This window comes from Lissotriton vulgaris, chromosome 2_1 (genome assembly GCF_964263255.1).
Source record: "Lissotriton vulgaris chromosome 2_1, aLisVul1.2, whole genome shotgun sequence".
Taxonomy (NCBI): domain Eukaryota; kingdom Metazoa; phylum Chordata; class Amphibia; order Caudata; family Salamandridae; genus Lissotriton; species Lissotriton vulgaris.
The window spans coordinates 955,933,992-955,958,338 of record NC_141687.1 but is presented as its reverse complement, the minus strand read 5'-3'; the positions used below and the strand labels follow the sequence as shown (position 1 = coordinate 955,958,338).

Sequence of the window (24,347 nt, the reverse complement as noted above, 5' to 3'; positions counted from 1 at the left end):
CAGATTTAGATGGCCATCCAGGGGTGGCATAATACATGCTGCAGCCCCTGGTAGGCCCTGGGTACACCTATGCCCTGAGTTACAGGGTCTGATAAGGTGGCCCAGTACCAATTGGTCAATGCACCTAAGGTACACGTGTCAATTTAGTGAGAGAACAGCAAGGCTGTGGGTCTGATTAGCAGGCCCACAGCCAGAGAAGTCGTAAACCAGTGAAGCAAAAAGCAAAAATCTGGGGTGATCATAGGATTGCAGACACTACTCTCCTACAGCCATCAGCCCAGGATGCCGCAGCATCAACCTGAACGAGACTCGGGATAAAGGCTGAAAGATCGGAATCAGAGCCTGAATATCCCGAACCCGCTGTTCGGGAGGATAAACCCGAAACTGCGCTGAGTCTAGAACCGCTCCGATGAAGAGGAGCTTCTGAGAGGGACACAGTTGTGACTTCGGCACATTGATGGAGAACCCCAGCAGGTGCAGGAGGTCGGCCATAGTCTGGAGGTGGCTGACAATTGTCTGGGGCGACCCTCCTTTCAACAACCAGTCGTCGAGGTAGGGGAAGACTGAAACCCCTAACCTGCGCAGATGAACTGTGACCACCGCCATCACTTTCGCGAACACCCGTAGGGCCCTGGTAAGGCCGAAGGGGAGCACGGTAAACTGAAAATGCTCGTGGCCTACCGTGAACCGCAGGTAGCACCGGTAGGTGCTACCATCGTGGGACAGCTCGCACCTCCATCCTGGTCGCCGACAACGCCTCCTGGTCTGAGAGACTGCAGAGCCCAGCGTCGCCCACTCACCTGGTCGAGGTGACTTCGTCCGGTGCCATCCTTGTGCCCATCTAATCACTGGCTAGTGATTCAGAACTTGGTCCCCTCTGCTTACAGGTATCCATCTTCACCGATCCAGGCTTGGGTCACATCGAACTTCATCACTGGTCGCCTGCCAGCAACTTCTTCTTTCAGGCTCCATAGACTGCAACGAGGAATCCAGACGTCTTTTCAGACCTATGCAGCCGCAGCCCCTGGGCTAGGTAACCTGAGCATTTCGGTGCTCCAGCATAGCTTAACTATCTAAGTGTCCAGATCCTTTTTCGTTTCAGCTCTACCTAGTCGGATTCGTCCGATAACACTAACTTTACGAAATCTAGCATCCATAGACTTTGTCCCGCATCCCGCGTGAGAGTGCACACTCTGCACCCGATCTCCCTAGGCCTCCTGCTCGTAATCTGAAGGTTCAGTAGTCCAGTCCTAGCGATCCTAAAGCCTTTAAGGCTAGTTACTTACCTGCTAGTATTTCGCATTCCACTTTTGTAGTATATGGTTTTCCGTGCCCCTCGGGCATTTGCGTAAATTGTGCGACTTTCAGTATTTTCTTAAGAGCTTTGTATTGTGCTTAGCGCCCTGTCCTCATAAAGAGTCCAGGGCTGTTGTGTTCTAAATAAATATACTTTTATTTTCATAACAACTTGTGTGGTGTCCTTTCACTTGGTGTTCAAGGGGTATATGTGATGGTATAACCGCTGGCTTAACACGCCCTCTAGAGTTTAGCCTAAAGACTGCTCTTGTCCATGCTACTAGGATAGCTGATCTAAAGGTTGACTTACAACCAATCATCAATAAGGGTCGTTTGGAATGATACACAGTGATCACTAGAATAGTGAGCACTACATATCAGGCCAACTTCTCACAATGGCCTCCTGCATCCTTTTCGTACATCACGCCAGGTGGTGGATGCGGGCTCTGCGGTGGGACCTGTAGTTTCAGTGGGCCCAACATCAGGGCAACTTGTCCGACCATGTCTTGATCTCGGAGGACACTGCAAGACAGTTGCAGTGGTGGCTCACGGACCGCGATTGGGTCAGCGGCAGATCCCTCTCACTACCCCAACCGGAGCACTTAGGTTTGACGGACGCGTCCCTCCAGGGCTGGGGAGCCACTTGGGAGAGGCGGAAATCAGAGGCCTCTGGTCTCCGGCGGAGTCCCGGGTCCATATCAACCTTCTGGAGCTGCGGGCGATCCGGCTTGCACTGAAGGCATTCCTCCCCTCTGTCCGGGGGAAGTGTAGTGCAGGTGTTAACGGACAACACCACCACCATGTGGTACTGCAACCAACACGGCGGGCTTGGGTCTGCGCCTCTGGCAATGGCTGGAACATCAGGGCGTGACCCTGGTGGTTCAACACCTGGCAGGTTCCCTGAACGCCAGGGCAGACAAACTCAGCCGTCGGGTCATGATCGATCACGAATGGCGTCTGAACTTGGACGTGGCGCAAGGCCTCTTTTAGCAGTAGGGAGGGCCTTGGTTAGATCTAATCGCCACAGAAGAGAACGCGCAATGTCATCAGTTCTGCTCGTTGGAATTTCCAAGGCGGCATTCGCTCGGAGACGCTTTTCGTCGCGAGTGGAGCTGCGGTCTGTTGTAAGCCTTTCCGCCTATACCACTCCTGCCCAGAGTGCTGAAGAAGATCAGGCGCGACCGGCCCAAGTCATCCTTGTGGCTCCTAACTGGGCATGAAGATACTGGTATCCCAAGCTACTCAGCATGTCTGTCGATCCCCCGATTCGTCTGCCTCTTCAGGAGGAATTTGTCGCAGCAGCAGGGGATGGTCCTCCACTCGAACCTGTCCAGTCTCCACTTAAATGCGTGGAGATTGAGCGGCGGCAGTTAAGGCCTTTGACTTGCCTCCTGAAGTCTGTAATGCGATTCTGGCAGCCCGGCGTCCCTCCACTAAATCGGTATACGCCTGCAGGTGGAACAAATTTGTGGCATGGTGCACAGCAAAGGCTGTGGATCCCCTTTATGTCCCTCTTTCAGAGGTTCTCCTCTTTCTTCTTTTTCTTGCCCAGCAGGGCTCTGCTCTGGGCAATCTAAAGGGCTACCTCTCTGCCATTTCCGTCTTCTTAAGGCTCCCTGATCAGCCCTCTTTGTCCAAGTTCTCAGTTGTAAATAGGTTCTTGAAGGGCATCACTCATATTCCTGTTCCTTTCGTGATGCCTCAGTGGGACTTGAACCTTGTTCTGACTTATCTGATGTGCGCTCCCTTTCGAGCCACTTCATCACTGTCCTCTTCGTCTCCTTACTCTTAAGACTGCATTCCTGGTTGCCATCAACTCTGCCAGGAGAGTGAGTGAGCTCCAGGCTCTTTCTTCTCAACCTCCTTTCCGTCCATCCGGACAAAGTTGTATTGCGGACGGACCCTCTTTCCTGCCCAAGGTTGTCACGGCCTTCCATATCTGGCAGTCCATCACCTTGCCCACCTTCTTTCTGCTTCCGCATCCCTCGAAAGAGGAAGAGAGGCTCCACCGTCTGGACCCAAAACGTGCGCTCTCATACTATCTGGCTCGCACACGCCAGTTCCGGGTGGATGACCAACTCTTTGTTGGTTACGTGGGCACTGAGAAGGGACGGTCGGTGCACAAACGGACCATTTCTCGAAGGGTCGTCTTGTGCATCAAGGCTTGTTACTCTCTAGCTAAAAAGGAGCCTCCTGCGGTCTACGTGCCCATTCCACTCTGGCCACGGTGGCTACTACTGCCCTGGCTCGGGGAGTCCCCTTGCAGGACATCTGTCAGGCAGCTACGTGGGCCTCGCTGCACACGTTCGCAAGACACTACTGCCTGGACAGCCAAGTCCTGAGAGATGGCTTTTTCGGCCGTTCTGTTCTCCAGGACTTTCTGGTGTGATCATTGGTTTGCAGATCCACCACCGGGGTTGGTATTGCTGGGGTATCTATTCTAAGGTAAGGAATCTAATACTAACCTGTTTCTTTCAGATGCACAAGTTACTTACCTTCGGTAATGATATATCTGTAAGAAACAGTAGTTCGTATTAGATTCCTTACCTCCCCACCCATCCTCCCCGTTCTGCCAACCGATATCTAGGGTTAAGGTCATCCCCTTTCAGGGCCCTAGTTTTCATGGCACCAGTGTTGGTTTTTATCATGGCTCTGCGTTTCTGGCGCGGAAAAGCTGTGTAAAAGAACTGACCTCCGCGCACGAGGGTGGCGTCTAAGTTTTCCGGCGACGTCATCCCGACGAAGGATGCAGAGCCGCAGACGACGCTCAACGACGCGCAAGGGTACTGCTACGCAAAAGTTTCCGAATCCAGTCTGACGCCTGGGGATATTCTAAGGTAAGGAATCTTATACTAACTACTGTTTCTTACAGATATATCGTTACCGAAGGTAAGTAACTTGTTCGTTGTGTAGGTAGACAGGCTGGCAGCAGCGACAGAGGAAATACAGTTACCAAACCAGTTTTCCTTTGGATGTGGAGCCCGACCTCGAAGGTGGGCTGTCAATCTCCAAACACACACCGAGAAAGTGGTTCAGGCATCTTGGAAATGGGCAAAATAGAGCACTGTGGGAAAGCTAGATGCAGCACTTCACAAGAGGTTGTCATCAGGCAGGAGGAAACCAAGTAGCCCATTATCCAATTACTATAACCTTCACTAAGAGCACTTTCTGGGCATAAAAGGATCTTCCCTGGCACCCACAACTAAGATGGCCCTACTTTCCTTGAACCGTTCCTTCTACGTTGGACCGGAGAAGAGGAGTGAAGGAGGACTTCCTTGCTGAGCTTGGATCTGGCAAAGAAGAGGTTGCTCCAAAGTTGGACTGCACCTGCTGCTTCTAGGGCTAGCGAAAATAGGACTGTGCCTGTGGGGTCTTGCTTGTAGAGAGCCCACCCCTGAGCCCAGCTAGAAACAGAAACTCCAAGAGTCAGATAGCGGAGTGTCTGTTCACAATACAGGGCCACAAATGCTGAGGAAGTCTTCCTGGGAGAGTAGGTTGCCCAGATCACTGGATCGTCGCTGCGCAGCCTGGGAGACCGATACTGAAGCCCAAAAGTTGCAATTTGGTCAACCAGAAGGAAAGTTATCACCAAAAGAAGGGACTACTGGCTTTAGTTGTACCTGGTTACCAGTAGTGATTGGACTTTTACTGAACTAAAGAGGACTTCGAGAGGCATCAAAAGGTATAGTATGGCCTGGGAGGGCAGAGACACCTCTTCGTTGGTTCTACGGCTGCATGTTTTTGGCCTTGGTTGGTCACAGACCTGTTTTGGGATTTGTATAATTCTTTATTTAAAAGTGCTATTATTGCTGACAAATGAATTTTCAGAAAAAGTTGCCCTGTTTTATTAATAATAATGATTGCAGAGGAATTATGCTTACTAAAGTCAGTGATTCCGTGATGCATTACAGAATATGCTTTTGGTCTTTAAGTTTGGTTATGTTGATAAAGCCATTGGGCCAGGTTGATTTAAAGGAACACCATTTTACATGGCTTTGTGCTACATTATGTAGTAGTGGGGTACAGTACTGTGAAATCTGGGGATCATGACCTTTTTAGGGGTCACAAGTACTGTTAAAGGATTTCCAACAGCCTCAAGTATATTTGTAAGTTACTGTGTAGTATTAAGTAGTGAGAGTAATAAATAGGCTTTCCCTTTTCTAGAGAAAAGCACAGACTGGACAATTATTTATTGAGTTTTATTTTGTGCCAATGAATGGTGATTACTATCCCACACCACCTTGCCTGAGTAGACCTTGGACTTCTCTGCTACCCTGAGAGAGTCCAGCGCAGCAATGGGGTTTTGGTTCCTAGTAAGGGGTGTCATTGTGGGGCTATTTTTTGTGGGTCTATTACATGTGCAGGCCTCACAACTTATAGCCTGTTTCCTCACATGATGCCTCAGTGGGACCTTAACGTAGTCTTGATGTTTCTTATCTGATACCCTTCAAGCCTATAGCTGCTCGCTGCATCTCTTGACTAAACACGGTCATCCTCTGCAATTACATCATCTTGTCACATGAGTGAACTGCAGGAACTTTCAATGCAACAGCCCTACCCACCACTTTTTTCTCAGGACTCTAACTGCCTTTTGTACCCAAGGTTGTGAGTCTCTTACGTATTGGTCAGTTGATCATTTTCCCAGCATTCGTTACTCCCCCTCATCCCTTGAAAGAAGAATAGAGGCTCCGTCGGTTGGGCCCCAAAAGGGCTTTATACGTTTTTACATAAATCGTACCAGGGATCATCGACTGATCAGTCAACTTTTTTGTGGTGTGTTTTTTGGGGAGCAAGAAAAGGGAAGGCTGCGCATAAAATGACCCTGTTGAGATGGGTAGTCTTCTGTACCAAGATCTGCTATGCACTTACCAAGAAACAACCCCCTGAGGGTCTGAGAACACATTTCCACCAGGGCCAAGGCTGCTACAACTGTGTTTACACAGAGGTTGTCTTTGATATCTGCCACTCTGCGAAGTGGGCATCTGTCAATATGTTCGAAAAGCTCTACTGCTTTGTAGTAGTGAAGCACAAGTTACCCTCTTGATTTTGCAGTTTTTTTTTATTAGAGTCTATTCCATGGACCCTCTACCTACTCTGGCGGGAGGGATGGACTGCTTTGGTATGTAGTCTAAGGTGAGGAATCTGCAGTTAATGTAGCCATCAGAAGCGCAAGTAACTTACCTTAGGTAACGTTCTTTCTGGTGGATACTCAATCTAACCACAAATGCCTCACTGACTTCCCTCCCTCCATGTTCTTTGAAGTGGCTTCAAAAAAGGTCCAAAGTTGGAGATCAACCCATGGTCACCAACAATTGATTTACTCTACACATTTGAGGGCACAAAAAAGAAAAAAACAAGAAACTGACGTCAGTTAGCAGAGGTGGTGCAAATATGTGTCTCCACTACATCACTTCCTGGACGATATGGAGTCAGCGCAGACCTGCACGAAGACACCTACTGTCATGTGTATTGATGGAAAATTCTCCAGATCCAGCCCGATGCCTGGGCAGTAATCTAGACGAGAAATTTGCGATTAGACTATCCACCAGATTGAGCATTTACGAGGAGAAGTAACTTGTTATACATGTACATAACATTTTTCAGGGTACTAATTTGTGTTTTATTTTTCGCTTCAATGTGGTTTGATATTTCGGAGATGGTGCCTAGTCCTGCTTTCATTAATGCAGAAGTATTTCTTGTATGCTAAATGCATGTGGTGTTTTGTTCACAGTACGCCCTATGAAGCTAAAAGAAGATATTCTCTCTTGTACGTTTGGTGAGCTGAGTTATGGTTTATTCCATTTCATACAAGAAGTGCGGAGGCCTAATGGAGAGAAGTATGATCCAGACAGCATCCTATACCTGTGCCTTGGTATCCAGCAGGTACAAAATGGTTGCTTTCCTTTGCTGCCTGAGCTTTTCGTGTGTGATTATCACTTGTGTGTGTCCCATAACATCTTACTACATTGTTTAGGCACCATAAATAATGATCAGACGCATACTATTTTTATACGTGCTTTTAAAAAATGGTATCCATCCCAATCTCTTTTGAGGGTTTCTCCTATGCTGACTTTACTTATTGCCATGTTTCTCAACAAGAGTTTCATAGATTTGGTTGTGGTCCACTTCGTTTATAAATTTGATCACACAGATTCTTCCCAGAACACATTCTTATAATTCTTCTGCCTACTGCTACTGTTTAGTCTTGGGCCAAGACCTTTGCAGCCTATTTTTATTCAATGAAAATTGAGTCTGTTGTGACTCCCCCCTTGGTCCACCATGCACCAGCACACTGGCTCCACCTTAAGTTGTTTTCTTCTGCCTTCCGGCTCGGACGTTCAGGAATGTTGTTCCGAGGTCGATGCGTTAAAATGCAACAGATCTTAGTTCCTTCTTGAGTTCAGCAGATAACCCTTCCAGCCTTATGATGACTAACCCTACTGAATTTAGTAAAGCTACAGTTTGCACAGTGGAGAAGTGTGGCTCAATGGTTAGAGCGGCAGACCCTGATGCAGAGGTCTGGCCCAGGACCAGGATTCGATTCACGCCTCGGCCGGTCTTGGCGGGGTCTTGAGCTCTAAATTCCTTGGACCTGATTTCTCGCCTCGGTGCCTATTCTAATCATGGGTCCCACGCTGCAACTCTGGGCAATAGCTTACTTAATCTCCACAACGGCCCCAACAGCACTGGGGTGCCTGGCTTCAACTTGGGGATGCCCAGGAGTGGACATTTCACAGGGAAAAGCCAGGAAGGTTTCCTTAGCGGTATGAGCACAAGCGCCGGGAGACCCGGCCGGGGTAGCTGTGCGCTATACAAGCGCAAAACATTTACATTTACAAGACTTTGTACCGGACTGGTAAGCACCTTGGACACTACCATTTTTGGTGGCCTCAAGCCACCTTCCTCCCCAGAGTTTTTCGCTTCCCACTTGAAATTGCACCAGTGGCAGCGTTGTGCAACTCACTTGTGAGAAAATGCCTCTTTTTCTATGGGAACCCCCAAGTTTTTTGATTGATGCTGCTGGTTTTTCAACCAAGACTGCACTGAGGCCTGCTAACCACACTTCATTGCCTTGACCCTGAAATGTACATCTAATTGGCTACACCCATTTGGAAATGGCTTACTTACCCGTTAGTCCCTAGTATATGGTACCGTGGTACTCGGGGCATGTAAGTTAGAGGGGTACTCCAGAGCTTGCAGCACTGGTTGTGCCACCCTGAGGCCCCCAAGTAAAACAAGTACCCAAGTCTGCTACTGCAGACTGGTAGAGCAGTTGTGCACTGCAAGCCACCGCTTCTGCTGAACATCTGTTTAAGTCACACCTCTGCAAGACCTACTGAGTTCTAAGGCAGGGTGCAACATATGACACAGCAGAACATGTACTTTACCTGGCCTGGCAGTAAACATGCAAGACTACTGTTTTTACTGTGGAAAGACTTGGTCTCCCAATTTCCAAGTACAACGTTACATGCTGACCCCTTAGCTTAGCTAAATCGTGAATGGTGCAACCAAGGTGGGCACTCCAAGGTATCAAATAACTCATTACATTAAGCCCAACTTGTGCCTCATGATGAAATTAATATAACTTGTTGCAGTGTACAGCTTTAGCAAAGCTGTCACTTTATCTTTAAACTCCTGTGCCTTCCGGGGCACACATGAAGCCCGTTCCATAAGACATCTTTCTGCCCTCGTGGACTGACGTGCCTACAATTGCCAGGAACAACAACAATGAGGAATTGTAGGTCAGGGTTGTGTTGCCTCCCTCCTGCAAGAAGCCACTTGGGTGATAGCCCCAAAAGGCAGGCTTCAAAGGGAAAGCCACCTTTGATGGGCAGATGTATCACATAGTAAGGAGGGCTGTCCTATTATTTAGGCAGACATGCTAGCATGGGAATCTGAAAGAGACACGTTGGTGATAGATTCCTTACCTTAGAATATCCCCAGGCGTCAGACTGGATCCGGAAACTTTTGCGTAGCAGTACCCTTGCGCGTCGGTAGGCGTCGTCTGCGGCTCCGCGTCCGTCGGCGCCGTGATGACGTCGTCGGAGTACTTAGACGCCGCCTCCGCGTGCTGACGTAATTTCTTCTTTTTTCCGCGCCAGCCAGCGCAGATCTGGAAAGACCAGTTCCCTAGTCACTTTTTGACTTAAGTTTTGATGATCTTTTGATCCATTTCGAAGTCTGTACGACTCAGACGGTGCCTGTAGGGATGCCCGGATTCAAGCATTGCGACGAGTGCGACCGTACCATGTCGGTCACGGATCCCCACCGCCTGTGCCTGACGTGTTTGTGCGTCGACCATAACGACGAGGCCTGCCCCGACTGTCGGGCCCTTTCGAGGATGGCCAGGCGGGAGCAGTCCCGCAGGCGACTCGAACTCCGGCAGTCGGCCCCGCGCCGTGTGAGGTCCTGGTCCCACGGGAGGTCGAGGGACAGGTCGCGGGGACGGAGCCGTCACAGCTCCGGGAGTCGGCACCACTCCTCCGGGTCCAAGTCGTCAGGTAAGAAGCATAAGAAGTCGAAGAGACATCATCGCTCTTCTGACTCCCCCCCGACGCGGCCGGGGGTTCGGGTGACACCGCCCACGCGGCTCCTCGGGAGTCTCGGGCGCCGCGTCCGGCCCCATACCCTCCGGTCCCTGGGCTGAACGCGACGCCGGAGGAGATTGAGCGTTTCCTCATGTCCATGAGGTCCCTTTCTCCTCTGACGGGTTCCGCAGCGCCTCCGGGCCCTGCGAACCCGTCTGGGGGCCCTAGTGGGTCGGGGACTTCGACCCCGACGCCGTCGGGTGCTTCGGCCCCGACGCCGGCGACGCCTTCGGGCCCGGCGCCGCAGGGCCCCACGATCCCGACACCGCCGGTGCCCTCGGGCCCGGCGCCGCAGGGTACATCGGCCCCGGCGCCGTCGGCGCCTTTGGGCCCGGCGCCGCAGGGCACCGCTGGACCCTCCTCGGGCGATGGATCGTCACTGGTGGACCTTACAACCCCCAGCCCGGGCCCCCCCCCCCCCCCAGGGCGCCGGTCCGTGTGGTGTCCCCTCCGGCGCCGTCCTCGGGCGGCGCCGTCCCCGATGCCTCCTTTCATTCGGTTCCGACGTCGGGACGACGCCTATCGGCGCCGCAGGGCCCCACGATCCCGACACCGTCGGCGCCTTCGGGCCCGGCGCCGCAGGGCACCGCTGGACCCTCCTCGGGCGGTGGATCGTCACTGGTGGACCTTACAACCCCCCCCCCCGCCCCCCCTCCCCCCCCCCCTGGTGTCGGTCCGTGTGGTGTCCCCTCCGGCGCCGTCCTCGGGCGGCGCCGTCCCCGATGCCTCCTGTCATTCGGTTCCGACGTCGGGACGACGCCTATCGGCGCCGATCTCGACGCCATTTGGGGATTTTAGCTTCTACGAACCGACCTCATACAATTACGACCCTGAATCTCAGGAGATGAGGGATGAGGAGGATTGGGAGGGGTCTGAGGACCCTCTGGCCAGGGAGTGCCAGTCTAACATGGACTGGGCAGGAGACCTTGGGGAGGCCAGTGGCCTGGACACCTCTCCAGACACTGGATTTGTCTCTCCTCCTACCGTGGCTTCGGAGGAGGGAGCTACCTATGGTGTGGTGTTGATGAGGGCTGCCAAGGCCTTGGGCCTTGAGCTCCCCGTCGCGGCTGTGAGGACTAACCTCCTCACTGAAGTCCTTAAGCCGCAGTCATGCTCCATGGAGCCTCTGCTGCCGTTTAATGAGGCCTTGACGGACGTTCTTTTGGGCACTTAGTCCAGGCCCGCTACGGGTTCGCCTGTAGATAGGAACGTGGCCAGACTCCACCGCCCGGCTCCGGGCAACCCATGTTTCCTGTCCTCCGACCCCACCCCCGAGAGTCTGGTCATCCAGGCCTCTAATTCCCAGACCGCATTCCCGCCGGCCCCACCGGACAGGGAATCCAAGAGGTACGAGAACTATGGCAAGAAGATCTTCTCGTCCCTTAGTTTGGGACTGCGGTCTTCCAACACCGCATGCCTCTTGGGCCGCTACACCCACTCTCTGTGGGAGACGGTGGCGGACGTGCTGCCAGAGTGCCCGTTGGAGGTACGGGCCAAACTCGGCCAAGCCCTTGTGGAGGGCCGGGACGCAGCCAAGTATTCAATCAGGTTTGGGCTGGATACTACTGACTCGCTGGGCAGAGCGATGGCTACGACGGTGGCGGTATGACGCCACGCCTGGCTGAGATCCGCCATTTTTTCGGCAGACGTCCAAAACACCCTTATGGACATGCCGTTCGATGGCCGTCCCCTCTTTGGCGACAAGGCAGACCACGCGCTTGAGCGCTTTAAGGACTCCAGGGCTACGGCCAAGTCCTTGGGCCTCTCGGCCCGCGCCAGCAAACGGGTGCCTTTCGCTCCTTTCATGGCCAAGGAAGGGGCGTCCCCACACGCGCCGCCAGCCACTCGCCGCAAACTGTCGTCCAGCGCGGCGGCAGCCGTGGAAACCGCCGTGGAGGCGGTCGGGGAAACAGGCGGAGTCAGTCCACACCTGCCCCCGCGTCATCCACCTCTAAACCCTCCTAGTCCGTGCTTTTCGGCCCATGTGACGCCAGTGGGAGGCAGGGTTCGCCATCACCACTCTCACTGGCGCACTGTCACTTAGGACAGGTGGGTGCTGCAGATCCTCCGAAGGGGCTACTCCCTCCCCTTCGAGACGACCCCTCAAGCCATGCCACCGCGTATCGGGGGATCACTTGCGGCTCCTGCAGGAGGAAGTGTCGGCCCTCTTGGCCAAGGGGGCCTACTTCTGGCCTCCTGGGCCAGAAGTAGGACGTGGTTGCTACTCCCACTACTTCCTGGTACCCAAGAAGGGCAAAGGGGGCCTACGCCCTATCTTGGATCTGAGGAACGTCAACGGCTTCCTCCGGAAGGAGAAGTTCAAAATGCTGACACTGGCTCAGGTCTTGGCTGCCTTAGACCCAGGAGACTGGATGGTAGCGTTGGACTTGCAGGACGCGTATTTCCACATCCCCGTCCTGCCGGCCCACCGGCGTTACCTGCGGTTCACGGTAGGCCACGAGCACTTTCAGTTTACCGTGCTCCCCTTTGGCCTTACCAGCGCCCCACGGGTTTTCACGAAGGTGATGGCGGTGGTCGCAGCTCATCTGCGCAGGTTAGGGGTGTCAGTCTTCCCCTACCTAGACGACTGGTTGTTGAAGGCGGGCTCGCCCCAAGCAGTCGTCAGCCACCTCCAGACTACGGCGGATCTCCTGCACCAGGTGGGATTTTCCATCAATGTGCCGAAGTCACACCTGTGCCCCTCTCAGAAGCTCCTTTTCATCGGAGCGGTTCTCGACTCGGCGCAGTTTCGGGTTTACCCGCCCGAACAGCGGGTTCGGGATATACAGGCTCTGATTCCGATCTTCGGGCCGTTATCCCGAGTTTCGGTCAGGTTGACGCTGCGGCTTCTGGGGCTGATGGCCTCCTGCATCCTTCTGGTGCATCACGCACGGTGGCGGATGCAGGCTCTGCAGTGGGACCTGAAGTTTCAGTGGGCCCAGCATCAGGGCAACCTGTCCGACCATGTCCTGATCTCGGAGGGCACTGCGAGACAGCTGCAGTGGTGGCTCACGGACCGCGATTGGGTCAACGGCAGATCCCTCTCCCTTCCCCAACCGGAGCACGTAGTTGTGACGGACGCGTCCCTCCAGGGCTGGGGAGGCCACTTGGGAGAGGCGGAGATCAGAGGACTCTGGTCTCCGGCGGAGTCCCGGCTCCATATCAATCTGTTGGAGCTGCGGGCGATTCATCTGGCACTGAAAGCATTCCTCCCGTCTGTCTGAGGGAGTGCAGTGCAAGTGTTCACGGACAACACCGCCATGTGGTACTGCAACAAATAGGGCGGAGTGGGGTCGTGGACCCTTTGCCAGGAGGCTCTGCGTCTCTGGCAATGGCTGGAACATCAGGCGTGACTCTAGTGGTTCAACACCTGGCAGGTTCTCTGAATGCCAGGGCGGACGAACTCAGTTGTCGGTGCTCGATGGATCACGAATGGCGTCTGAACTCGGATGTGGCGCAAGGCCTCTTTCTGCGATGGGGAGAGCCTTGGTTAGATCTATTCGCCACCGAAGAGAACGCGCAATGTCATCAGTTCTGCGCGTTGGAATTTCCAAAGCGGCACTTGCTCGGAGACGCTTTTTGTCGCGAGTGGAGCTGCGGTCGGTTGTACGCCTTTCCGCCTATACCACTTCGGCCCAGAGTGCTGAAGAAGATCAAGCACGACCGGGCACAAGTCATCCTTGTAGCTCCGGACTGGGCACGAAGGTACTGGTATCCCGAGCTACTCAGTATGTCAGTCGATCCCCCGGTTCGTCTGCCTCTTCAGGAGGACCTTCTGTCGCAGCAGCAGGGGACGGTCCTCCACCCGAACCTGTCCAGTCTCCACCTCCATGCTTGGAGATTGAGCGGCGACAGTTGAGGCCATTTGACTTGCCTCCTGAAGTTTGCAACATCATTCTGGCAGCCAGGCGTCCCTCCACAAAGTCGGTATACGCCTGCAGGTGGAACAGATTTGTGGCATGGTGCACAGCAAAGGCTGTGGATCCCCTCAATGCCCCTCTCTCTGAGGTTCTCCTCTTTCTTCTCTCTCTTGCCCAGCAGGGCTCTGCTCTGGGCACTGTCAAGGGCTATCTTTCAGCTCTTTGAGCCTTTCTGAGGCTGCCTGACCAACCTTCTTTGTTCAAGTCCCCTATCGTTAATCGATTCCTGAAGGGCATCACTCATACCTTTCCTCCAGTTCACTTCGTGATGCCTCGGTGGGACTTGAACCTGGTTCTAACGTTTCTGATGTGCGCTCCCTTTGAGCCACTTCACAACTGTCCTCTTCGCCTTCTTTCTTTGAAGACTGCCTTCCTGGTAGCCATCACCTCTGCCAGGAGAGTGAGTGAGCTCCAGGCTCTGTCTTGTAAGCCTCCTTTCCTTTCAGTCTATCTGTACAAGGTTGTATTACGGACAAGGCCCTCCTTCCTTCCCAAGGTAGTCACGGCCTTCCACATTGGGCAATCCATCACGTTGCCCACCTTCTTTCCGCCTCCGCACCCCTCGAGAGAGGAGGAGAGGCTCCACCGTCTGGACCCAAAACGTGCGCTCCCATTTTATCTGAACCCCACACAACAGTTATTATTATTATTATTATTATTATTATTATTATTATTATTATTCTGAGTTTTGTATAGCGCCTGGTTACCAATAGGCATCCCAGCGCTTCCAGAACATAACACTACTGAAAGAATGAAGGGATTAAACGGAGAACAAAAAAGTTTTTAAAAGTTTACGGAACCGAAGCAGACTAGCTTCCGATCGCAGCTGTAGGGGCAGTGAGTTCCACAAGGAGGCCACATTTATTGAGAACCTTCTGCCACCCGTTCTAGCCTTTTTCACCCTGCCAACCTGGAGGAGATGTTGATGGTCAGAGCGAAGAGAACGAGAGGCCTTGTAAGGCTGGACCATCTCCTCAAGAATAGGAGGGCCTACCCCGTGCAGAACTTTGTGGGCAATACAAAGAGACTTGAATTTCACCCTGTCCCTCACAGGGAGCCAATGCAATGCCCTCAATGCCGGGCGAGCAGATTGACGCCTTGGGAGACCCGTCAGAAGCCTGGCAGCCGCGTTCTGCACTTGCTGCAGTTTATTCAGGGTAGATTCGGGCGCGCCCAGGAATAGCGCATTGCTGAAATCCAGCCGCGAGATGATAAGTCCCTGGATGAGAAGCCTTCGAGTAGCCACTGGGAGCAGAGGCAGAGTCTTCTGGGCTGAGCGGAGCAGGCCAAAGCACACGCCAGCGGTCTTTTTGGCATGAGTTTTAAACGATAGGTCCTGCTCCAGCCACACCCCCAGGCTCTTGATCTCCTGCTTGGGGGGGGGTACCGGTCCCAGACAGTCTGGCCAGCTGCTGGGGGACAGAGATGGAGAAGAGTTCCCCAGCAGCATCAACTCCGTCTTGGAGCCATTTAGCTTTAGGGCTGAGCTGCACATCCACGTGTAGATCTTCTCAAGACACGCGTGCAGCCTGTCGGGATGGTGCGCCGACTGGGAGAGGCCTACCACCAGCTGAGTATCATCAGCATAACTGATGATTTTAATACCCAGCGGCAGTACCACACTCTCCAGGGGGGCCATGTAAACGTTGAATAAGGTAGGGCTCAATGAAGAGCCCTGTGGCACACCACACTGGAGAGGGGTTGAAGATGATTTTTCAAGGCCTTCCCACACCTCAAATGTACGACCTTCCAAGAAGGAATCGAACCATTTGAGGGCCAGACCCGTGACCCCCACCCCCGACAGCCGTTGGAGAAGCACCTGATGGTCCACGGTGTCAAAAGCAGCACTGAGGTCCAGGAGGATCACTGCCACTGATCCCCCCCGAATCCAACATGCTCCTTGCATTCTCCACGACCGCCAGCAGGGCGGTGTCAGTCCCCTGACCGGGACGAAACCCCGTTTGGGAGTCGCCCAGGAGGGAATTGGCTTCCAAGAAGTCCGAGAGGCGGCTATTCACCAGCTTCTCAGCCACCTTACTGATACCCGGCAGCAAGGAGATAGGCCGAAAGTTGGCGAGGTCGGCGGGATCGAGATTAGGCTTTTTCAAAAGGGCCTTAACCACCGCCCCTTTCCAACTGGGGGGGACTACCCCTTGGGCGAGGGACAGGTTTATCAGGTCCGTCACAGGGCCGCCAATTGTAGAAGACACCTGTTTGAGATATTTGATCGGTGCTGGGTCTTTCGGGGAGCCACTCTTCATAGCCCTCAGAACCGCCAGGACTTCCTCCATCGTGACCGGACCTAGGGAGGCCAGCTCCACCGATTGCATCTTAAGTTGAGAGCTGGAATTATCATCCGAAGAAGGGACCTCACCTAGCCAGGGAAGGGAAGCCAATATGTTGTCAATTTTGCTTTTGAAAAAAGAGGCCAGTTCTGCGCATTTTTTGCGAGGGTCCTCGTGGAGAACCTGAGGTTCGGGGGCATGCAGTAGCTCCTTAATGACCCTGAAAGACTCTTTAGAAGAGTTGGCCGCAGAGCCTATGCGCTCTTCAAAGAATCCTGATTTTGCCACTCGAATAGCGGATTTATACCTGCTCAGAGCCGCACGATATTCTTTACGACTCGCCTCACTCCAATCTCTCCTCCAGGACCGCTCTAGCCTCTTGCATCCCTTCCTCAGGGTTCTCAATTCCAACGAATACCAAGGTGCGGAGCCCACTCTCTTCCCTCTCGTAAGTTGTTTCTTTTTGGGTAGGAGAGTGTCCAGAGAATCTACGAGCCAGGTATGTAGATTTGCATCAGCGACTATCGGGTCAACTCCCTGAGGAGGCTGCGTAGCCTCCAGGTGTGCCGCCCAAGTGTCGACTGGGAGCCTCGACCAGGCTCTCTCCAGGGTGTGAACCCTTGGGACCACCGCAGCAGGACTGTCAAATTGCCATGTCGCGGACACCAAAAAATGGTCTGTCCAAGGCAGGGCAAGAGCCGAAGATGGAATAAGGTGGTCCAAGTTAGAGAGTATAGGATCGAGCAGGTGGCCCTTCTCATGGGTCACGCCCGAGTTGACCAAGTTAATTCCAAACGAATTAAGATCGAGCAGGTCGACTCCCGCGACATTGGTAGGGTCATCAAGATGGATATTAAAATCCCCGAGAACAACAAAGTTGGCAGTTGAAGAGGCAAGAAGAGCAGTAATTTCTAAGAGAGAGTTAGGGAAGCTACCCAGGGGTCCAGGAGGGCGGTAAATCAACAAGCCTACCAAAGATACTGTAGGTGATAACCGAAGGGAGAACTGTAAGCTCTCACAATCAGTCACCCCTCCATTCTGGATCTTACAAGCGAGCGTGTCTCTGTAAAGAACAGCAATTCCTCCTCCCCTCCCTTTTGGTCTGTCAAGGTGAAGTATATGAAAGCCCGGAGGGAGTGCTCTGACCATGTCAGGGCCAGAGCTGGGGGAGAGCCAGGTCTCAGTAAGAAACAGCACATCGAGCTCATGGTCCAGGATAAGTGAGTTAATTTCAATGGCATGGCTCGGCAAGGACCGGCAATTTAGTAAGGCCATGGAAAGAACGGATTTCACCGCCACTGAATTATGGCCGGAAGGACAGGCTCTACACGGTAAAAATGGAATGGTTCCCGCCTGTGCAAAGCTACAGATAGTAGGGTGGGGCGGACGTAAGGCGATGAGGGCGTCCCTCCCATATTGGAACCTGGTAATAGAAGGCGCCAAAGAGTCGGGCATGGTGACAGGCCCTGGGCCCGGACGGGCACAGACGGGCTGAACTCAGGCGTAACTCCGGCGTCACTACGGCGTCCCCGCTGCGCGTGACCGCTGCGCGTCAGCATGGCTGTTTAAGTAGTCAGCGAGCAAAATAAACAAAGGACTACTAGCACACTGCTCCCACTCACCAAAGATGGCCGCCTCGAGACAGGGCGAAGGACCCGCAAAGCGCGGTGAGTTTACCTATTAGAGTGCAAGTAAAGGATGGCAGAGGTGTGGGTATGAGGGCCAGGCTTTTAAGAACAAGGGTGGATGATCAACTCTTTGTTGGGAACGCAGGCGCTAAGAAAGGGAAAGCGGTGCACAAGCGGGCCATCTCCCAGTGGATTATCTTGTGCATCCAGGCGTGTTACTCCTTGGCTAAGAAGGAACCCCCTGTTGGGCTAAGGGCTCATTCCACTCGAGCCACGGCCACTACAACTGCCTTGGGCCGAGGTGTGCCCTTGCAGGACATTTGCCAGGCAGCTACGTGGGCCTCGCTGCACACGTTTGCAAGACACTATTGCCTGGCCAGTCAAGTCCGGAGGGACGGCTACTTTGGCCGTTCCGTCCTCCAGGACTTTCTGGTGTGATTATTGGTTCGCAGACCCACCACCACGGGGATGGTATTGCTGGGGTATCTATTCTAAGGTAAGGAATCTATCACTAACGTGTCTCTTTCAGATGCACAAGTTACTACTTGTGTAGCGATATATCTGTAAGAGACATTAGTTAGTGATAGATTCCTTACCGACCCACCCATCCTCCCCGTTCTGCGAACCGATATCTAGGGTTAAGGTCATCCCCTTTCAGGGCCCTAGTTTCTTGGCACCAGTGTTGGTTTTTGTCATGGCTCTGCGCTTCTGGCGCGGAAAAGCAGTGGCTAAGAACTGACGTCAGCACGCGGAGGCGGCGTCTAATACTCCGACGTCATCACGACGCCGACGACGGACGCGGAGCAGCAGACGACGCCTACCGACGCTCAAGGGTACTGCTACGCAAAAGTTTCCGGATCCAGTCTGACGCCTGGGGATATTATAAGGTAAGGAATCTATCACTAACTAATGTCTCTTACAGATATATCGTTACACAAGTAGTAACTTGTGCAACAGAGAGAAAAACCCAGTTGCCTAACTGGTTGCCCCAGGACGTGTAGCTGTGAGCTAGTCACACCTTGGGGATGGCTAGTTGTGAGAAAGTGCCCTCTTTCTCCATGGTTTCCCCCACTTTTTGCTGAATTGCGTATGTGCTTTGACTGAGTGTCTGCCAATCGGGTACCCAGTGCCTATGTTCTTTCCATAAAACTGCATTGAAAACAAAACCCAATCTGCATCTCTGGCCACAGGTCAGCCCCTGGGAAGTGGGACCACAGGTACACATGGAACTGTGACCAGGAAGGACCTCTAAGGGCTGCAGCACTTATTGTGACACCCTTAGAGGCCCTGTACCTTTACACTCACAAACTGCCTTGGCAGGCTGTGTGTAGAACTAAGTGAAGTGTCGACATGGCACACATCCCTGTCTGCCATGCCTACAACCCCCTGCCCTGGCATAGATCAGTCACCCCTCTAGCTGGATGCCCTATACCAGTGGTGAGGGTACAGGTGCATGAGCCCTGTACCCCTACAGTGTCTAATCCATTCTTAGGCATTGTAAGTGCAGTCCTGCCATTAAGAGTATATGGCGCTGGGAGTTTGTCATTACAAACTCCACAGCACCATAACGGCTATACTGAAAACTGAAAAGTTTGGTATCTAACTTCTCAGCACATTAAACCTACACTGATGGCAGGGTGGGATTTAATGAAAAATGCTGGCAGAGGGCATCTTAGTGATGCCCCCTGAGAAACGACCTACCACTAGTGTCCAGGCTGAGTGGCTGCTTTCAGCTGCCATCAGCCTTTTTTCTGGACCCCTGGGTCGAGAGCCTGCTGCTCATGTACCTGAAACAATGCAAATCCTGGAATGAGGTGCAAAGCCCCCTCCCCCAGGATTGGCAGAGTCCGCGAAGGGGAAGCTTCAAAGGCTTGCGAACTTTGTGAGCTTCCCCAGGCCACTTGCTGCTTTCAGAAACTGGTCCCCACTGGTTCTGACCCCCACTTTGGGCAGGCGAACCGGCGGGAAAAACAAGTGAGGAAGAGAGGTGTGCCCACCTCTGCCAACTCCACCCCTCAGGTAAAGGAGGCGAGGCGAAGCACAGCTCTCAGTCCCTGCCATCTTGCAGATGGGGTGGGGGGGGGAGCCTAGCCAACCAGGGAAAGGCTTATTCCCCCCTCCCTCTGGAAGGTGGCATAACGGGGGTGTACCCATCCCAGGGAAGGGACCCATTGGTCCCAACCTTTTTACCTCCCTGTGACGCCTCTAAATCTAGTATTTAGGGGCACCTCTGAACCTTGCTTCCTCAGACTAGAAACTACAAGAGGAAAAGAAGAAGGACCTAACAGCAGTGCCGAAGTTAACAAGAAGAGAACGCACACTGACTTGGCCCCAGTCCTACCGGCCTGTCCCCACCTCGAACCTGCTCCAACAAAATCCTGTTGTGTCCTGCAGCCGGCAACCTCAAGGAACCCGGAGGTCCTGCCTGCAATTCCAAAGACTCTGTCTCCCGTGAACACCGGATTTGTTGAAACAGACTCCAGCTCTGTAAGGATCCGCGAGTTTGCACCACTCTGCACCCAACGCCCACGGGCCGAGTTCAAGTGACCCAATACCAAGAGGAGGTCACCCCGGCAATCCTGACCCGAGATCCGGCGACCCCGGACCTGCTTTAAGCCTCCAGCCGATGCCTGCAGTCTCAAACCGGAATGTCGTCTCCTCCAACCGCGACCAGGAGCTGGTAAGCAGATCCGACCCTAAAAGGCACTCCTGACACTCCATGGCCTTGGGTGGCCCAACCAATGGTGCCTTACCAACCCCCAAGATCCCAACTTACCTCTCCAAGTGGTGGTTGCATCCAGAAGACCTTCGTCCCTGAGTCTGCTGTGCTTTTGCAAACCAGAGACTCTCCATTGAAAGCAAAAAGTCTTCCGACGCAAAACAGCACTCTTTACCCGGCCGCCCCAGTGCTGCTGAGGTTGCATCTTTTTTGCTGGCCTAAACCCCCATTTGCCCTGAGCTTAAGTCCAGGAGCTTTGCTCCCACAACCCGGTGGCCTGCTTGTCAACAGCCACCAACCGGAGGTCCCCTATGCCCTTTAGATAACATTGGACCTCAGCACTCTGCATCCGGCCGTCCTTGTACCGCTGAGGGTGTAACAAAGGGGCATCCTTGACCCTGGGGGACCCCCTGAGTCTAACCCCAGAATGCCAACTCCTACACAAAAAAAAACTTACATTTGAATCAATAACACTGTTTTTCTCCATAGGATAACATTGACTGTTTTTCTATGAAAAGTTGCTGTGTAGTTGGAAAATCTAAGGAATCCTTTAAAACTGTAACTAAATAACCAAAACGCTTTTAATTACCTGTTAACGGGAAATGTCCCAGTGCAGTATCCAGGTATACCTCACTGTGTAAGAAAAGTAATCTGAAAAGTAACTTACATGATATTCTATTAAAACTCATATACAAAGAATATGTTTTGTATTATGAAAAATATTGCATTATCAGTAACACTACTGTAATCAAATCAAAGTACAATTACAACTGCAATTCAAACTGTTTACAAACTGCATTACTGCTGTGAAGTATGTATTGCTTACCTGTGCCAGGATTGCTTGATTCTAGAAAATAAAATAACTAAAAGAATATTTTTATACAAAAACAATTGGTCTAAAGTTCAGTTGAGTGTGTACAACAAATGGTTAACACTGTCCTGATAGAGCCTTACTGCTAGACCACACTACCTTAAATAGAGATGAGGTGCTATCTACTTTACCTCTGCCTACCTTTTGGGTTCCACTGGACTCTGTGCACACTATACCTCACTTTGGTATAGTGTATACAGAGCCAGCTTCCTACACGAGTGATGTTTGAGCACCAAGAGAGGGTCCTCTTCATCTTGGGAGTGGGCAGAATGGTGCATTTTGGGTAGTCAGATGCCACAGGAAGTGGTCACCGGGTGGGAATGAACCTGGTAGCCCATTGACTACCCACCACATCCTGTCCTGAGTGCACTTTCCGACCATAAAGGGGGGCACCCCTGGCACCCAGTCCTCTTATCTTGATTGGCTTAAAAGAAGGACCTAAGGAGGACATCCTGGCTGCACCGATGAGGACTGCACCTGCTGCCTAACAAAGAGAGGGATTGTGCCTTCTATGTCCTGCTCAATGAGAAGCTGTCTCTAGAGCCCAGTCAAGCCAAGAGAACTCCAAGTGCCAGCTGAAGAAGCCTGCTGGGACAAGTTGGTAGTTCAAAGTCTTCAAGTTGCTAACACCCGCGAACACTGAGGACCAAGACCACAACGCCACAGAGTTGCTCCTAAGCGCAATGAGCGCAGGAGTGCTGTCTGAGTTGCTGCGACCATCTGAAAGAGACAGTTAGTTATAGATTCCTTACCTTAGAATTCCCCCCAGATGTCAGAGTGGTTCTGCAGATTTTTTTCCATAGCAGTACCCCTGTGCATCGGTAGGTGGCGTCGGTCCACTCCGCGTTCGTCTTCGGCGTGGGGATCGTCGGTATTACGTTGCAGTGTCTAATTAGACAATGCCCATGCACGCTGAAGTCAGTTTTTTCTTTTTCCGCGCCAGCCAGCGCAAATCCGGAGAGAGCGGTACCCTTAGTCATATTTTGATTAGCTCTTTTTAGGTCGAGCAGACCTTACTCTCAATGCGTGAGCATTGAGAGTGTCTGCTTCAGACCTTTTGCCGCCCGTATGGGGAATGAGTTGGGAATGAGGACACCAATCTGTTACGAGCGTTTTTCCTCGCGGGAGCGCGCGTCTGATACCTGCGCATGCGCGGTGCAAGCCCTGGCTCTCACACAGACACAGGCAGCCCCCACCCCTCTGCATGCACGCACGCACACACACAGGCGCAAGCCCTCGCTCACACACAGAGACAGGCAGCCCCCACCCCTCTGCATGCACGCACACACACACACAGGCGCGCGCATGCACACGCAGGCACACTATCCCCTGCCTCGCATTCTCTCAATCACACACAGTCACGCATGCGCACACACATGCACACACACACACACGCACACACGCATACACACAGGCCTTCACATTAGCCCTGGTCCCCCCCTCCCCTCCCCTCCCACTCACCGGGCTCTTTCGGCGTGTTCCGTGTCTCCTCTGCAGCGCTGGTCGGAGTCGGCCGGCTTCACTGCTTCCTCGGCGGCGGCGGGCGGAACTTCCTGCTGGATTGCAGGCCCCGCCCCCGTCTCGGCCAAAAGTGCCTGACTTCCGGTTTACACGGAGCAGGGCTGATTTAAAATCTGCCCTGAGAAGGATGCGCGAAGAGGAGCAAAGAGAAGGGAATTAGGACTTGAGCTGATGTGTGATTGTCTAATTCAAAGCTCGTAGGAGTCTATAGTCACTGGAGCAGATTCCTGCACTTCCTCTTCAGTCCCTCTGATTTGAACTCGTGGTACACTTAATTGCCGCAGTCTGCTTCTTTTTTGTGATATCGTCGTGCTGATGCCGCTCGTACTTAGCTGGCCGCGGTGCAGTGCACAGTGACTACAATAAAAATATTGACTCAGACTGACAGACATAACTACCATTGTTGAGTTAACCACGATTATAACACCACTTAATAATTTTAGCAGCCCGGGCGTCTACCTGGTAGAAGGCTGCTTACAGTGTCTCGAGCCTTCATCGGGCTCTTGCCACGGTTTTGGTGCTGGGCTCAGCTGGCTGCATTAGCAGCTGAGACCCCACGATTGTCTCAACTCTCTGTCACGTGGCTGATGCCTGCAGAACTAACTTCTGTGCCCGGTCCCTGTGCAGGTCATTTACATCCATCGCACAAACTGCCTGAACCCGTGCCTTGCTCGTCAACACTGTTATCTTTAAATAGACAGTCAGTGCCTCGTGTGTATCCAGGGGGACTGCGCTTTGCCTTTTCACATCTTCTGCCAAGTTGCGCCTCTCACTGTACTCATGCAGTGGTTGACTTCCGAGGCAAACACAACAGTGGGCGCCTGCTTAAAGTTTTGTTTTTCCACGCGCCCAACACTCCTGCTAGTGCTAGCGTCAAGTGTTGCCTGGCCTCCGTCGGAGTTAGGGGATCGAGTGTGTCATTCTGGGACCGTTCGATGCACCATGATTCTTTACTACTGGTTCCGGTACACAATCTACAGTGTAGGGCTGCAAGTCCTTCATATAACATGTAGACAAAACATGCAGCAAAGAATTACGATTCATTTTATGACACCATGCTACTTATGATGTCTCCTAAAACCCCAGCACACACACCCTGTTTCCGTATGGTACAACACCACTATAAACTAACCTGTGTCTGGTACTTGTAGTGCTTTTGCTTCAGCTACGGTTGTTTCCTTTCCACCAACAAAATACTGGCCAGTTGTTGTTTTAAAAGTCTGAAAGTCCCGTGTATCATATGAAATATGATTTTAAACAAAATCATATACATTTATTTATAACATCACTTTTTTGCCTTTGTTGCCTACAATTATTAACCAGGTCTCGTTAAAGTAGCCCAAGCACACATTTAAAAGTGCTTTATATTTATTGTTTGAAGTATGTACAGATAATGTATACAAATACTGCTTTCATGATTTTGCTTATTGTTGTGCCAGCCTGTAGAGCAAAATAAATACCAGTGGTGCTGGTAGAACACTGGCCAGGTCCCAACACAAGCCTCAGCAGTCCCTCCTCC

At 52.5% G+C, this 24,347-nt stretch overlaps 1 protein-coding gene across 9 annotated transcripts in view; it reads left to right on the top strand.

The window, feature by feature from the left end:
• The window catches only part of ZMYM4 (zinc finger MYM-type containing 4), a 1,284,131-nt gene that overhangs the window by 995,161 nt on the left and 264,623 nt on the right, over positions 1–24,347 (top strand). For all 9 annotated transcript variants that reach the window (XM_086956525.1, XM_086956522.1, XM_086956517.1 and 6 more), the window contains one exon: positions 7,028–7,179. In XM_086956525.1, coding sequence (XP_086812651.1) covers positions 7,028–7,179 — 152 coding nt within the window. The remainder of the gene's footprint in view (positions 1–7,027; positions 7,180–24,347) is intronic.